We start from the raw sequence: 12,861 nt of genomic DNA on the forward strand, positions 1-12,861 counted from the left end.
AAATAAAGCCTGTGTGGTCCTCAACAGACCCTAGGTATTCCTAGTCCTACTCAGTTCCATGTTCCTGGGGAGTTCAGTCTGGAAGGGTATGTATGTGCCCTGTGGACCCTGTCCAATGAGGGTGACAGATACTCAGGTATAGTGACTATTGTCTCTTAGCATTCTCTAATGAATTCTGCAGGACATTTTGGCAGCACCACAATTGATTGGTGGCACTTCAAAGTCCCACTGGTTGTCCCTGCAGTATCCTTTATCCCAATCAGTTCCAACCTCAAATCCAAAAATCCAGGCTTCCCTTGAATTGCAAGGCTTTTACTGTTGGATTCCTGTTCTTAGACACCTGGGAGGAAGGGGTAGGGCTTGCTGCATCTACACTGGTGAGCAGGCAAGTGGCTTCCTTGAGAGCAAGGATGTACCCATTAACACGTCCGGCTGGCTGTTATTTTATTCTGCAAAGAGAAAGCCAAGCAAGGCCTCAGGAGTAAAGAAAACTTCTTGCCCCACTGACTACATGCAGGTACACCTCTTGGGAAGAACTGCATCCTGTTTGCAGGAGCTTTTGAGTCAGATCAGGGCTAAGGAGCCTTGTCTTCCACCTGTTGAGAGAAGCTCTGCAAAGAGCCTCCAATCCAGGGAGATGGGAGAAGCAACCTTGTGGGTCACCGTAGGTACAAGTGAGACAGAGTGGAGAGGAGCTGACAGGACTCCATGTGAGCCTGTGGGCAACCTGGACCCCATAAGGGAACTGCCTCCTTTCACATGATTATGACCCTCAGATATCTGCAGCTGGCACAATAACGTTTCCAACCAGTTCTAGGGACAAGAGTGGGTTCAATTTAATTCTACCCTTGAATGTCCCAGGTCTGGAGTCCACACAGTGACCTTGGAGGTGTATAGAACAGGAAAACAGATGAGTGTTTTAGGGCTGGAGTGGTAGGCTTGAAAAGATAGGATAAAAGACCTAGGTTGGAGAATGGTGCCAGGCCACAAGCTTGTGCAACTAGACTTGGGAGGCTGTGTCAGGAAGGTTGATAGAGGCCAAACTTGGGCAGGGATCTGGTTTGGCTTGGCTGAGTTGAGCAGCCAGGCCTAGCTTAGGAAGCCTGAGAGTCCCTTCCTGCCCCATCTTCCTGATATCCTCAATCAGGTGTGTCACTGTTCTGGATTCACAGAGAAGCTTCCAAGTGGTGGAGAAGTATAAGCCCTGCCCTTAGCAAGACATGTAGAGACTCACAATCAGAATGATTGCCTGTGCCTTGTCCTCTTCCGTCAATGTCCTATCAGAACATTTCTTGATATCTGCAGCATTTTCCAGTACGTTAGTGTCTTTATTGTATTGTTTCAGGTACTCAACATACTCTTCAGTGGTCCCATTAAAAATATATATCAACTTTTCTCTGTAAAGCTGGGCAAAGCCCACAATCTGGAACACAAAGACAAGGTGACCACCTCCCCTTGAAAGACAGGCATCAGCACACCCCAGGGGATAGAGAGTGTGAGAGCCTGGAGAGCCTGCATCCCTGACACACACATAGAATACCCACCTCCCCCTGAAGTCAGGAGCAGGGCAGCTCTGAGCAGCAAGAGAACACCAGCGAGCTTCGTGGTAATGGCAGCAAGTGCTCCTACTCAGCTTGGTCCCCTTTTATAACTGCTCGGGCCTGCAGAGTGGGCAGGGAGGGACCCATGTCTGAGTCATTCCAGACCACTCCCAGGATATGTCTTGGAACTTCCTGGGGCTGTGAGTTTGTGGCATGGGGAGGAGTGTATTTTGGCAATACAAAAAGATCCTGGTCAATAACCTGGCTCAGCCTGGTCCCATTAGCAGTGATTTTCTTAAGGTCACATGTCATGTAAAGGCCAAAGAAAGGTATGGCTAGGGAAAAGGTCAAATGGTCTCTCAATCAGACCACCAGAAGTGAGGCCCATGTTACCCTGTTACACTGGGGACCTCACTGTCAGTGTCTAGACATGGCAGACTTCAGACCACTGGCCATGTGACCCCTGCCCTGTCTTTGTGCTGCCCCTATCTTCCATTTGCTTCCTGTCTTCCCTTGAACCAGTCTCATCAACCCAAATGTCTCCTGCTGTTGTAGGCAACCTTCAACTTGACCTTTTTCCTGTTGTTTGGTGTTTTTTTGAGATAGGGTCTGTCTACACAGCCCAGGCTGTCCTGGAACAATGTAGACCAGGTTAGCCTTGACCTCACAGAGGTCTTTGTGCCTCTCTCCCATGTGAATGCTGAAAACAAAGGCAAGCACTATCACATCTACCTAAACTTGACCTCTTCAACCCCTGGTTAAGGTTTATGTTTTGTGTTTTTGGGGTTTCTTTCTTTTCTTTTAAGATGTATTTATGTATGTATGTATGTATGTATGTATGTATGTATGTATTTATTTATTTGTTTATTCATTTATTCACTCATTCATTATGTATGTGAATACACTGTAGCTGTACAGATGGTTATGTGCCTTCAAGTTATTGTTGGGAATTTAATTTTTAGGACTTCTTGCTCTGGTCAACTCTGCTCGCTCAGTTCCTGCTCTCTTTGGCCTCAAGATTTATTTATTATTCTACACAAGTACACTGTAGCTGTCTTCAGATGTGCCAAAAGAGCGTTTCAGTTCTCATTATACGCAGTTGTGAGCCACCATGTTCTTGCTGGGATTTGAACTCAGGACCTTCAGAAGAGCAGTCAGTGCTGCTTCCCACTGAGCCATCTCTCAAGCCCTCTTTTTTTTTCTTTTTCCTTTTTGAGACAGGATTAGCCTTGAGCCCATAACCCTCCTGAGAAAGGTGTGTGTGCATACATGGACATGTATGTGTGTGTGTGTGTGTGTGTGTGTGTGTGTGTGTGTGTGTTGAATCCAGGTTTCCATGGGGCTGGCAGTAAACATTGTCAAAATCTGTTAGCTATGGTGACTCACACCTTTGTCCCCAGCTCATAGGAGGCAGAGGCAGGCCAATCTCTGTGAGTTAGAGGTCAGCCTGGTCTACATGGAGAGTTCCAGTCTAGACAGAATTACACAGAGAGAACCTGGTGATAACCATCATTAGTGTGTTCATTAAGCCCACACTGCAAGTGCCTCATGGTCATTGTGTCATAACTAAACAAGGCTAGTTCAGTTTGGAGCAACTTGGCCCCCTAATTGGCCACTGCCAGACTGTGTTGCTGCTCTAGGTACTCTGACTATTGGTCAAAAAGCCTGCATGATGGCCATTTTGAATATACTACAGCTCCTCTGGAAAAACTAGAGTCCAATCTCAGCTGGTTTCTCCAGCTCCTGAAGGTTTAGTGTCAGTCCATCTGTGCCAGTGTGTCTAGAGGAGTTTTGCTATCAGAGAATTCCATCTTTACCTGGGCCAGAGTGGAAGCATCTCTAGCAGAGGGATTGTTGTGAAGAATGCTAAGGGGCAAGGCTTGGGTAGGCTTCAAGCCCCTCCCACCTATGGAGGCAGACTGCTTAGGCCCATTCACTCAGCCAGGAGACACACTCATGATGACTCCCCTGGTATTGCCATTTTGGCCTCATGAAAGGCTTCTGTTGAGCAGTCTTTTTCTGGTCCTGCTATCAGGAGCATGGACTAAACAGACTGCAGTGGAGGAGGCAGCAGACAGCAAAGGCTGAGGCAGGGGTGTGAGGCTGAGTGGTTAGCAGGCTTAGCTGTGCAACAGGCCCAGCCCTTCCAGGCTGTTTCCATTTGGTAGCTGAAGCATTTGACAGGGCTGCAGGGCAGGAGACAGAAGGGTCATGGAATGAAGAGTGCATAGAGGGCAGACTCTGAGGAAGGATAAAAGGGATCCAGAGGACAGAAACTTTAGACTTTGTTTGCCAGAAGAAATCTAAGGAGCTTTGCAGTCTTTGGAGACTCCACCAGGGTCTAGGTGCAGCCCACTGCTGAGTGAGAAGGAGGACTGGTTTTCTGTCCATGATGTGGAGGAGGCTTCAGCACCGGTAGGCATCCGGGTCCCATGCAAGTGTGAGGACTTGTCACCAGAGGGTACCCCTTCTGCCTCTACCACTTGCCAGCTTTGGGGGTTGGACTCTTGCTGCTGTATATTCAAATGCTAAGTAATGGACCCCATGATTTGGACTTACCCCACCATCCAATTCTTTGGAAATCTGCTAAACAATTTCTCACATATACCAAATGTTGCTTTGTTAACTTTGCTCATCCTATTCTTGGGTCAAATAAATGTGTCTGACAGCCAATTACTGGAGAGAAAAGAGATATTCTTGTCTTTGGTTATTGGGCTTGGGGTCACTATAGGGATCATGAGGAGAGAGGAGGAGGCCACCATGAGGCCTGATGGCTCATGAGCATCTAACCAAGAGCAGTGGAGCACGAGTACAGGCTTATGGAGCAGAAATAACCTTGAGGAAGACATAAACAGCATGTAACATGGGGCTTGTGGTTTGGATATTAGTTAGAATAGCTCAGAACCTGCCCGATCTAGGCCCTCAGATCTTCAAATGAAATTCCAAGCCTTTGTGTCTTTTATAGAGGATAGCTAGAATGTATACTTCATTTACAGCCAGCTTTTGTTAACTGCTGCTACATATGGTGGGCAAATCAAGAGGCTAAAGCCAACCCCAGAGATCGTTCCTATTCCCAGGCACAATTTCTATCTTTGTGAATAAGGAGGTGTGAAGAGGAAACTTAAGGGTTCAATGGAGAGTCATTTGTGTTGGATGGTGTTTTGCTGGAGCAAAGATGTGAAGGGGCAAAGACTGAAGGAAACCTTCAGTTTCCTGAAGCAAACTGAGGTGAAAGGCCAAGGCTGACTCGTGAAGGAACATTTGACTGAAGCAGACACAGGTGAAAGGATTTTCAGCTATAGCAAGCATGTGAAAGGACATGTGGAGAAGCATCTTTTGATAATGACACACATGTATTGGTCCCACTTACAGTGTAGTTGAGCTTCATTTTTCAGGACTCCATAGAGAGAAAGATACCAAAAAACCTCAAGTGGTGTGTTGTAGTTTCTTCCCTCAGACTCTAGTAGATTGGCAGAGTGATGTTGGCTGAGGTAGACACACATCTGACACAGGACCCATGGAGGACAGGTGGTGCTTGGAGGGAGTATAAATAGAACTTGAAAGAGAAGTGACAGAGGTTGAGCTCCACTTGTTGGTCCAATTTATCTCTCCTCTCTGGATTTTTTCCAGGTCCCTGTTGCTGAGTCAAGCCCAGCCAGCTGAGGCTTGGCTGTGTTTGCCACCACTACTGATTCATGTTTGCTATCCTGACTCTATTGAAATGGACTGTTGATATATCAGTGAAGTGTTTGCAAGTGGATCGAGCTATTGCTGTCAATATGTGAACTGAACTGCCGATTTCCAGATAATACACACAGCAGCTGCTCCAAAGATCCATTTTGAACAGGTCCACACCTCTCATATACTTTTCTCCCCACTACCCTACCTCTGGTGAGTGGTTGGCAAAAAGGGATGTTAAAGCATTTAAGAACCATCAGTAAAGGAATGTTTGAAAAAAATTAAACTTACAGGTATCCAAGACACATAATTGGGGATCACAGGTGGGAAGCAGCATGTCTTTATCTCATTTCTTTGGACTTTGCCGGTCACATGACTGCATTGTGTGCACCTGAACTTTGAATTTATCATTGACCTAGTGTGTTTTTATTTGCAGTGTCTCTGTAGGAGGAAGGAAACCATTTCTCTATAAGTAAGATCCATGTGAGATCTATAGACTTCATATGCTGTGTTCTCAGTGCCTAAAATGTTTTCCCTTCACCTGCCTGGGAGATTTATCACTTAAATCCCCAGACTGAATAAAAAACGAACATATCCAAGGAGAGCCAGCTATGGTTTCAACATGTCTAGTGCATTCACCAAAAACCCACATTGAGCCTTGTTCTATGGTATGTGGCAGTGCCGAGCAGTGTATGGTGGGTGCTTGAGAAACTGAATGCAACCCCTGTACTCTGTCTTCCACAATCTGCTGTAGCCCTTCTGCTGTGTACCCTCTGTTCAGACAGAACCAGGCCAGGGATACCTGAGGTTGCCTTATCCTCAACTTTCAAGATTCCATACTATGAAGCAAAGTAATGTCTTTCCCATATCCATTGCCTCGTCTTAGGATTTTGTCATAGCAACACAACACAGATTACAGCCCTGCAGTGTGCCTGGATCCCTTGTGTATAAGAACACACCTGCCCTCCACCATAACAAAGGCTCTATGCACAACTTCCTCTTTCCTAGCTCCTTTTTCCTTGGCTGCATTTCTCTGTTCTTTAGATGTCTGAAGGCTCAGGAGAGCAAGGCCTTCCTCTTTCCCACGGTCAACACACATAGGAAGGCTTCACAAATGCTGGTTAGATTGGCTGAAGGGCTATCTCACTTCTTTCAAGTGTATAAACAGAATATGCAACACTATTTTCCCATTTAACTCAGGCTTGTGCTCAGACAACCCAGCCCCCTATGCCTCTGTTGTATAAGTATTTGTGTTTATATAATTTGGCTCACATAAAAGTAAAGATTGTACGTGTCTTGATAAGTCAGAATTAAGTAGTTTGTTCTAAAGGTACTTGACTGTCTCTTTCTGTATATCAGTTGGTGACAGAATGAAGTTTGCTGAAGACTTACTGGTTAGCTGAGCCAAACAGGATTCACATCCGGTAACTGTTTTGGCAATTAGGTGCCAAGTACTCAGATCTACTTGTAAGCTGTCTGTTGAGTCCACTGGTCTTTGTTTTTATAACCTTGCATGTCCCAAGAGCTGCAGAGGCCTGTAGAATGGTCCTTCTGGGGGCTTTTCTCTTCTGTACAGGGTTGGGAATGGAGGCAAGGGCATAATGTGTCTAAGCAAGTGATTACTTCCGAGTAACACTACTCTGCTTTTGTTTATGGTGTCTTCTCACAGCAACAGTAATCTTAACTAAGACTCATGGCAAAATATGTGTAGGCACAAAGTGGCCAAGGAAAGACATTGAGGTTTATTCAGTTGCTCTCCACCATGTATATATTATGTGTATGCATATTATATACTAATATGTATACATACATACACATAAATATATATGAGTTTATGTCTGGGTTTTTTTTTTGATGTTTTATTTAGTTTTCTATTATGTGTATGGGGATTGTGCCTGCATGAGTGTCTTGCAGTCATGTTTTCATTCCCTGTGGAGGTCACAGGAGAGCATGGGATCCTCTGGAACTGGAGTTACAGATGGTTGTTAGCTGCCATGTGGGTTCTGGGAAGTGAATCTGGGTCCTCTTTACATCTGAGACCACCTTATAAATCTGAGACAAGGCCTTTTAGTATACCTTGCTAATTTTGCTAGATGGGCTGACCAGTGATCCCCGGGTGGGCTGTCCGGTCCTGAGGTTACCAGGGTGCACTTTTTGCCAAGCTGTCCTCACAGGTTCTGAGGCTGAAACTCAAGGGTTCAAGTGTGTGCAGCAAGTGCTTCCCTGACTGGGCCACCATGTTGAATATTACAACTTGTAATTGAACTCACAGTAAGGTAGGTCAACTTCTAGGAGGAGCATCTAAAGATCCTTAGGAATTCTTCTGTATGATGTAAGAACAATGATTTTCATCCATGTTCATTAATATACCTTGCAGCCGTTCACACCAGCATGAGTTTATAGGTTATTTCACAATTATAGTACAATCCAGTATTATGTTATTCAGTTTGTTGTTCATATTTTTTTTGATACTCATCCATTAGGAACTGGTTTGGGCTTCCTCATGCCAGTTTCAAAAGATGTTTGTCTGTGTGTTCATGTGTTCGTGTGCTTCTGTGTCTGTGCCTATATATGGGCTGAGGTGCCAAGATGTGTGTATGTGTGTGTGTGTGCCTGTGTGCTTGTGAAGGTCAGATGACAATTTGGAGGAGTTAATTCTCTTCTTCTACCAGATGGGTTTTGGGATTTGAACTCAGATCTTCACCTTCAATCACTCCCCCTTTAATCACTGAGCTATCTCAGCAGCCTTTCACCTTACTTTTTGAGACCAGGTCTCTTATTGAACCTGGAGCTCACATGAGATTAGACGCACATACCATCACTCCCACGAGTCCTGGGGATCTGAACCCAGGCCTTTATGCTTGCATAATAAGCACTTTGCACATTTATCCATCTTTTTTGTTGCCCCTGTTTATGTGTGTGGTGCTGTGGAATAACCCAAGGGCTTTTCACATGCTAAAAACAATACTGTACCACTGTCTTAGGGAACTAGTGACAAAATGCCAGGAGAGAAGCACCATTCTGCTCCCAGTTTGAAGAGACACAGTCCATCATGGTGAGCTAGGCACAGTGAAGGAACTTGGGTGGTTGGTCACATCTACAATCAAGAAACAGAGGCACAAATGGTTGTGCTCAGCTGGTTTTTCCCTTTCCACCTATGACCATAGTTCACACTGCAATAAGAAAGTCAGTCTATTCAATTGGCCATGTATAAAAAAATTCCTTACAGGGCCTTGTTTTTATGGCAACTCTCAACACAGTCAGGATGATCATGGATTATTATCAAGATTAACCATCACACACCTCAAGCAGGCTGAGCTTGAATTTAAGAGCTTCCTGTCTCAAGATACGAATAGTACAATACCCAGATGACAATCTCATTGGTCCTGAAAATGTCTTCCTTAGGATAAGTAGGTTGATCTGAACTTGAGACAGTCTATACACACAGCACTGCCTGTGGCCTGTGGAGCAGTGTAGTTACAGCCAGGCAGTCCACAGTAGTCTGTGGGGTTGTGGACACTGAGAGTTCATATACTGGGGTGAATCCCTCACTCCACCACTCACTGCTTTAACCACATGGATCCTTTGAGACATGGTTCCTGACAGAGCTGGGAGGGGGCAAGATGAGGAGGACAACAGGAATGAGCTACTGTGGAGTGAAGCAGACTTTTTGGTAGAAAACCATCACTAGGCCCTGAGGATACCCATGTGGCCAAATATCTGGGAACTACCATGCCTGAGAGTCGCAGAGACCTAGATGGTCCTTCCATGTCCTCACAAATCGATTTCAAAGGCCTCAACAGCTAAGATGTTCAAGCGGCCCCACAAGAACCCAGACATACACACTTCTGCTCAGGCCTTGACCTCAGGCACATCCAGTGTTTTGGGTTGTTGGATCCCCACAGAGACAGAGACACTCCTTGACCCCTGTACCTTCCTGTCCAAACTTGGAAAGGACATGCTTTAGCCAGGAGAGGTGAGGAGTATGATCAGGAAGCAGAGTTGACAGGTGGAACAGGACCACAGGGTGTTTGGCTCAGCACTTGGGCTGCTTACAAAGGTCAGCTCTAACCCCTCTTTGGCAAGGAACAAACAACTCTCCAGAAACTGATGACATCAGCCTGTCTCAGGATGTTTGTTCCTCAGAGTGGGAGGGGCTCCCATCTTCCTTCTGTATGCAAGGGAATGTGTCCACAGGTGCTAGGTTCTTGCCCAAAGGTGTTTGGAGCTCCTGAAGACAGGTTTGGGGGGGGGGTGGAGTTTGCTGGGCTCAGGGTGATAATTGTTTATAAGGAAGAGGATTTGCTCCGAGAAGAGCATTTAGCATTCTCCACCATGAAGGGGACACTTCTTCTGCTGGCCTTGCTGGTGATTGGAGAGCTGGGCTTCCAGACAAGTGAGAGTGTGACCCTTGCTTAACCCATCTCAGTCCCATGTAGATCTCTAAGTGGGGTCCTGAGACAGACCTAGGGGTTCCTGGGAGGCCACTGGCAAGGAACTGCAGAAGAGGGTTGATGCTTTCAGCTCTGGGTTACAACATTTGGGGTGGGTGAGATGGGGAGACAGAGGTCTGCTGGTGATGAGTCTCATGATGAAGGCCCTTAGAAGCACAGTTGAAGCAGAGGCAAGAGTGGGGCTTCCTGAAGTTCAGATATGCAGGTCTGGCCACTCATGTGAAGTGTGTGTCTCATGGAATCCATGTTGTATCTGCGACGCTACTGCCTTTGCGAGGGTAGGACTATGGGAAATGTCAGTTAAGGTATTTATAGATGTGTCAAGGAATATTGAGCCTCTGTTTCTGTCAGCCTGTGGTATTTTAATGATACTTTTCTGTCTGTGTTTGCAGCGGAAGCATGCCTTTCTTTCTCCAGAACCTATGGAGCAATACTTACTCTACGTAAGAACTTCCTGCATGCTGACCTTTCACAGTTTCATGCTACTGTAGATGAAAGGCTGTCCTTTGAAAAACTCCAGGACTGCTTTCGTGAGGAAGGAGTAAAAACTATAACTCTGAATCCCCAAATTCTGGTAACGTCCTCCCTAATCCCACTTGACCATGCAGCAAATGGTGGAAGGCTTTGTGCAAATGATCAATGCGACCATTAATACAATGTCAGGTGACCTGTAACTGAGAAGTCAAACCCTTGCCCACCCTAGTACATGTCAAAGCAGCATGCCAGGTACACATTCAGCCAGTTCCATGCATGTTCCTGCTATTCACTGCCACATGCTGGGTAAACATGGGATTCTCACCCATAATAGGAACAGGGGAGTCCTTGGTCTGGCCTCTGCACAGGTATGGTACCTACAGGTCTATACTAAGATGCCTGAAACTTTTGTCTACTGACTGGCCAGTGACTTCTTTGGAACCTCCCTTGACTCTATTCCCCTGCCTCACATGGAGCCCCCCTTCCACTGGCATCATCTGAGCTACAGCCTGAACCTCCCTTAATGTCTGAAATGCCACACCCACCCCAGAGAGTGCCTGCAGCTGATCACCACAGCTGTCACCTGATGTCTCTTCTTTCAAGCACAACAGGATTGCAGAGATGTATATCTTGAACAGTGCAGCTCTCACAGTGTTTTCAAAAGTATTTTAGTTGATTGTCAGATCCTTCAAAACCACAGTGCTATCTAAAAAGGAATTTCTTCTAAAGAGCTCACATGGGGGAAATATTTTTAAATATGGCCACACAGCCAATGTGCCTGGGGAAATGTCCTCAGGTATGGGAGACATCACCAAACTCATACTCAGCTATCTTATCCTCCCTGTAGACTTAGACTCCTTCATGCCTTCCACAACCTTCTCCCCTCTTCCCTGCCTGGCTATGGCAGCTTTCAGGCTTCCTCCTGAAGGCTGTGGGTGGTCTCCAGTTCCCTTGAGGCAGAGTCTGTTGCTGGAGACCTGAATCACTGCAGGGGATTTTCTTTCCTGTGGATGGGGAGAAGTCTTTTTGTGTGTGCTTGGGGAGCCTGCTGAGCTCCTGCACCTTGCCTGTAGCCAGCTCTCTCCATGTCTGTCTCTTTTTTTTTTTTCCAGTTATCTCTATACTTAAGCCCAGAATGCAAGAAATACTATGGCAATGACTCCGTAAAGAAAATTCAAGATTTTCTAAACCAGTCAAATATCCATTAGAAGTTAATGGTTTATAGCCAACTCATCTTTGCAACGTGTCCGATCCAAGTGCCATCTTGCTTACCTGTCCTCTTTCTCTCCTGAAGTTGGATTCCTGACAACTGTGCCCTCATCCTGCAGTCTCTTAGGCTGATTCTAATAAATGCCTGCAGCTCTGTTCTTTGTCCCATGTCTATGTGCTGAATGGGAATCATATGAGGTCTTCCGATAATCTGGGAAACAGTGAGAGAAATGAATTGTGAGGTCACTGAGATCAGGGTGACTACACCTGACTGGCCAGTTCATCCTTAGAGAGCCATTGCAGCCCTCTTTTCTTTCCTAGTATGTAGACCAGACTGGCCTGGAACTCACAGAGATCCATGTGTCTTTTCTTCCCGAGTGCTGGGAGTATAGATGTGAGCCCCTACTCTCAGTTTACAGCATCTGTATGATACTGTGGAGACTGGGGTTGTCTGAGGGTAAATAGCATGTAAGGAGCCACAGGCTTCACCAGGCTGGAAGGACAGAGAGGAGGTTCAGAGATACTCACCTCATCTGTTGACTCTGGGCTTTCTCACAGGACTGTGGGCTCCTTGTGTCCAGTTATAACAGCGGAGTAACTTAGGGATGACATGGGTGTGCATCTCAGATTCTCTTGATTTGCTAGTGACACTCACTATTTGTCACAGCCTGACCAATACAGCAGGATCCAAGACAGTCAGGGCTACACACTGAGACCCTGCTTCAAAAACAAAACCAAGGGGCTGGAGAGATGGCTCAGAGGTTAAGAGCACTGATTGTCCTACCAGAGGTCCCAAGTAGAATTTCCAGTAACCACATGGTGGGTCAAAACCATCTATGACCCTCTTCAGGTATGTCTGAAGACAGCAACAGTGTACTCATAAAATAAATAAATAAATAAATAAATAAATAAATAAATAAATAAATAAATCTTTAAAAGAAACCCAAAACTTAATAGTAAAAAACAAAAAACAAAAAACAAAAAACACTTCAATGGGTAAAGAGATAGGAGTTGATGCCTAACGAAAGGAAAAAGAGCAAAGGGCTGGAAAGAAGGTTCAATGGGTAGCGTGCTCCTATGTGTTATTGGGGACCTGAGTTCAACTCCCAGAACCCATGGAAAGCCAGACTTGTTAGCATGTGTCTATCGTTCTATTGATTCTGTTTAGAGATGGGAGGTCTCAGGTGAATTCCCAAAATTTATAGACCAGCTACCCTGGCATTCCACAATATCATAAAGCCTGAGGCCTGACCTAAACAATGGCTCAGGATTGTCCTCTGATCTCTACATGCATGCTGTGGCATATGCATGCCTGCTCTCCCTTATACACTCAAACACAAAACAGCAGCCAAACAAGTAAAGGGGCATGAAGAATGGCAGGCAGTGTAAATTAAAATGATGAACTCCATCAGCTATAAGGACATACAGCATAATAGCACAGCTCTTATTTTGTATACTAGTGGAAAATATTGAGAAGACTCATTAAACAAAGCAAGTCCTGGTGA

General features: G+C 45.6%; 1 protein-coding gene and 1 pseudogene across 1 annotated transcript; one reads left to right on the plus strand and one right to left on the minus strand.

Annotated features, from left to right (window-relative positions):
* Window positions 1-419: 419 nt before the first annotated feature.
* On the minus strand, window positions 420-4,929 carry LOC115030360 (major allergen I polypeptide chain 1-like; annotated as a pseudogene).
* A 4,625-nt stretch (window positions 4,930-9,554) lies between these two features.
* LOC110289128 (secretoglobin family 2B member 24-like) lies at window positions 9,555-11,355 on the plus strand. Its single transcript, XM_021155312.2, has 3 exons — window positions 9,555-9,615; window positions 10,066-10,247; window positions 11,260-11,355. The coding sequence occupies exons 1-3, from the start codon at window positions 9,555-9,557 to the stop codon at window positions 11,353-11,355; spliced, it is 339 nt and encodes a 112-aa protein (XP_021010971.1).
* Window positions 11,356-12,861: the final 1,506 nt, after the last annotated feature.

The sequence above is a fragment of the Mus caroli genome, unplaced genomic scaffold (genome assembly GCF_978045245.1).
Source record: "Mus caroli unplaced genomic scaffold, Mus_caroli_1 scaffold_8, whole genome shotgun sequence".
Classification (NCBI taxonomy): Eukaryota; Metazoa; Chordata; class Mammalia; order Rodentia; family Muridae; genus Mus; species Mus caroli.

Coding starts and splice junctions, on each gene's coding strand:
- LOC110289128 (XM_021155312.2), top strand. CDS start 9,555: ATGAAGGGGACACTTCTTCTGCTGGCCTTGCTGGTGATTGGAGAGCTG. Junction 9,616..10,065: donor AGAGCTGGGCTTCCAGACAA/GTGAGAGTGTGA, acceptor CTGTGTTTGCAG/CGGAAGCATGCCTTTCTTTC. Junction 10,248..11,259: donor CTCTGAATCCCCAAATTCTG/GTAACGTCCTCC, acceptor TTTTTTTTCCAG/TTATCTCTATACTTAAGCCC.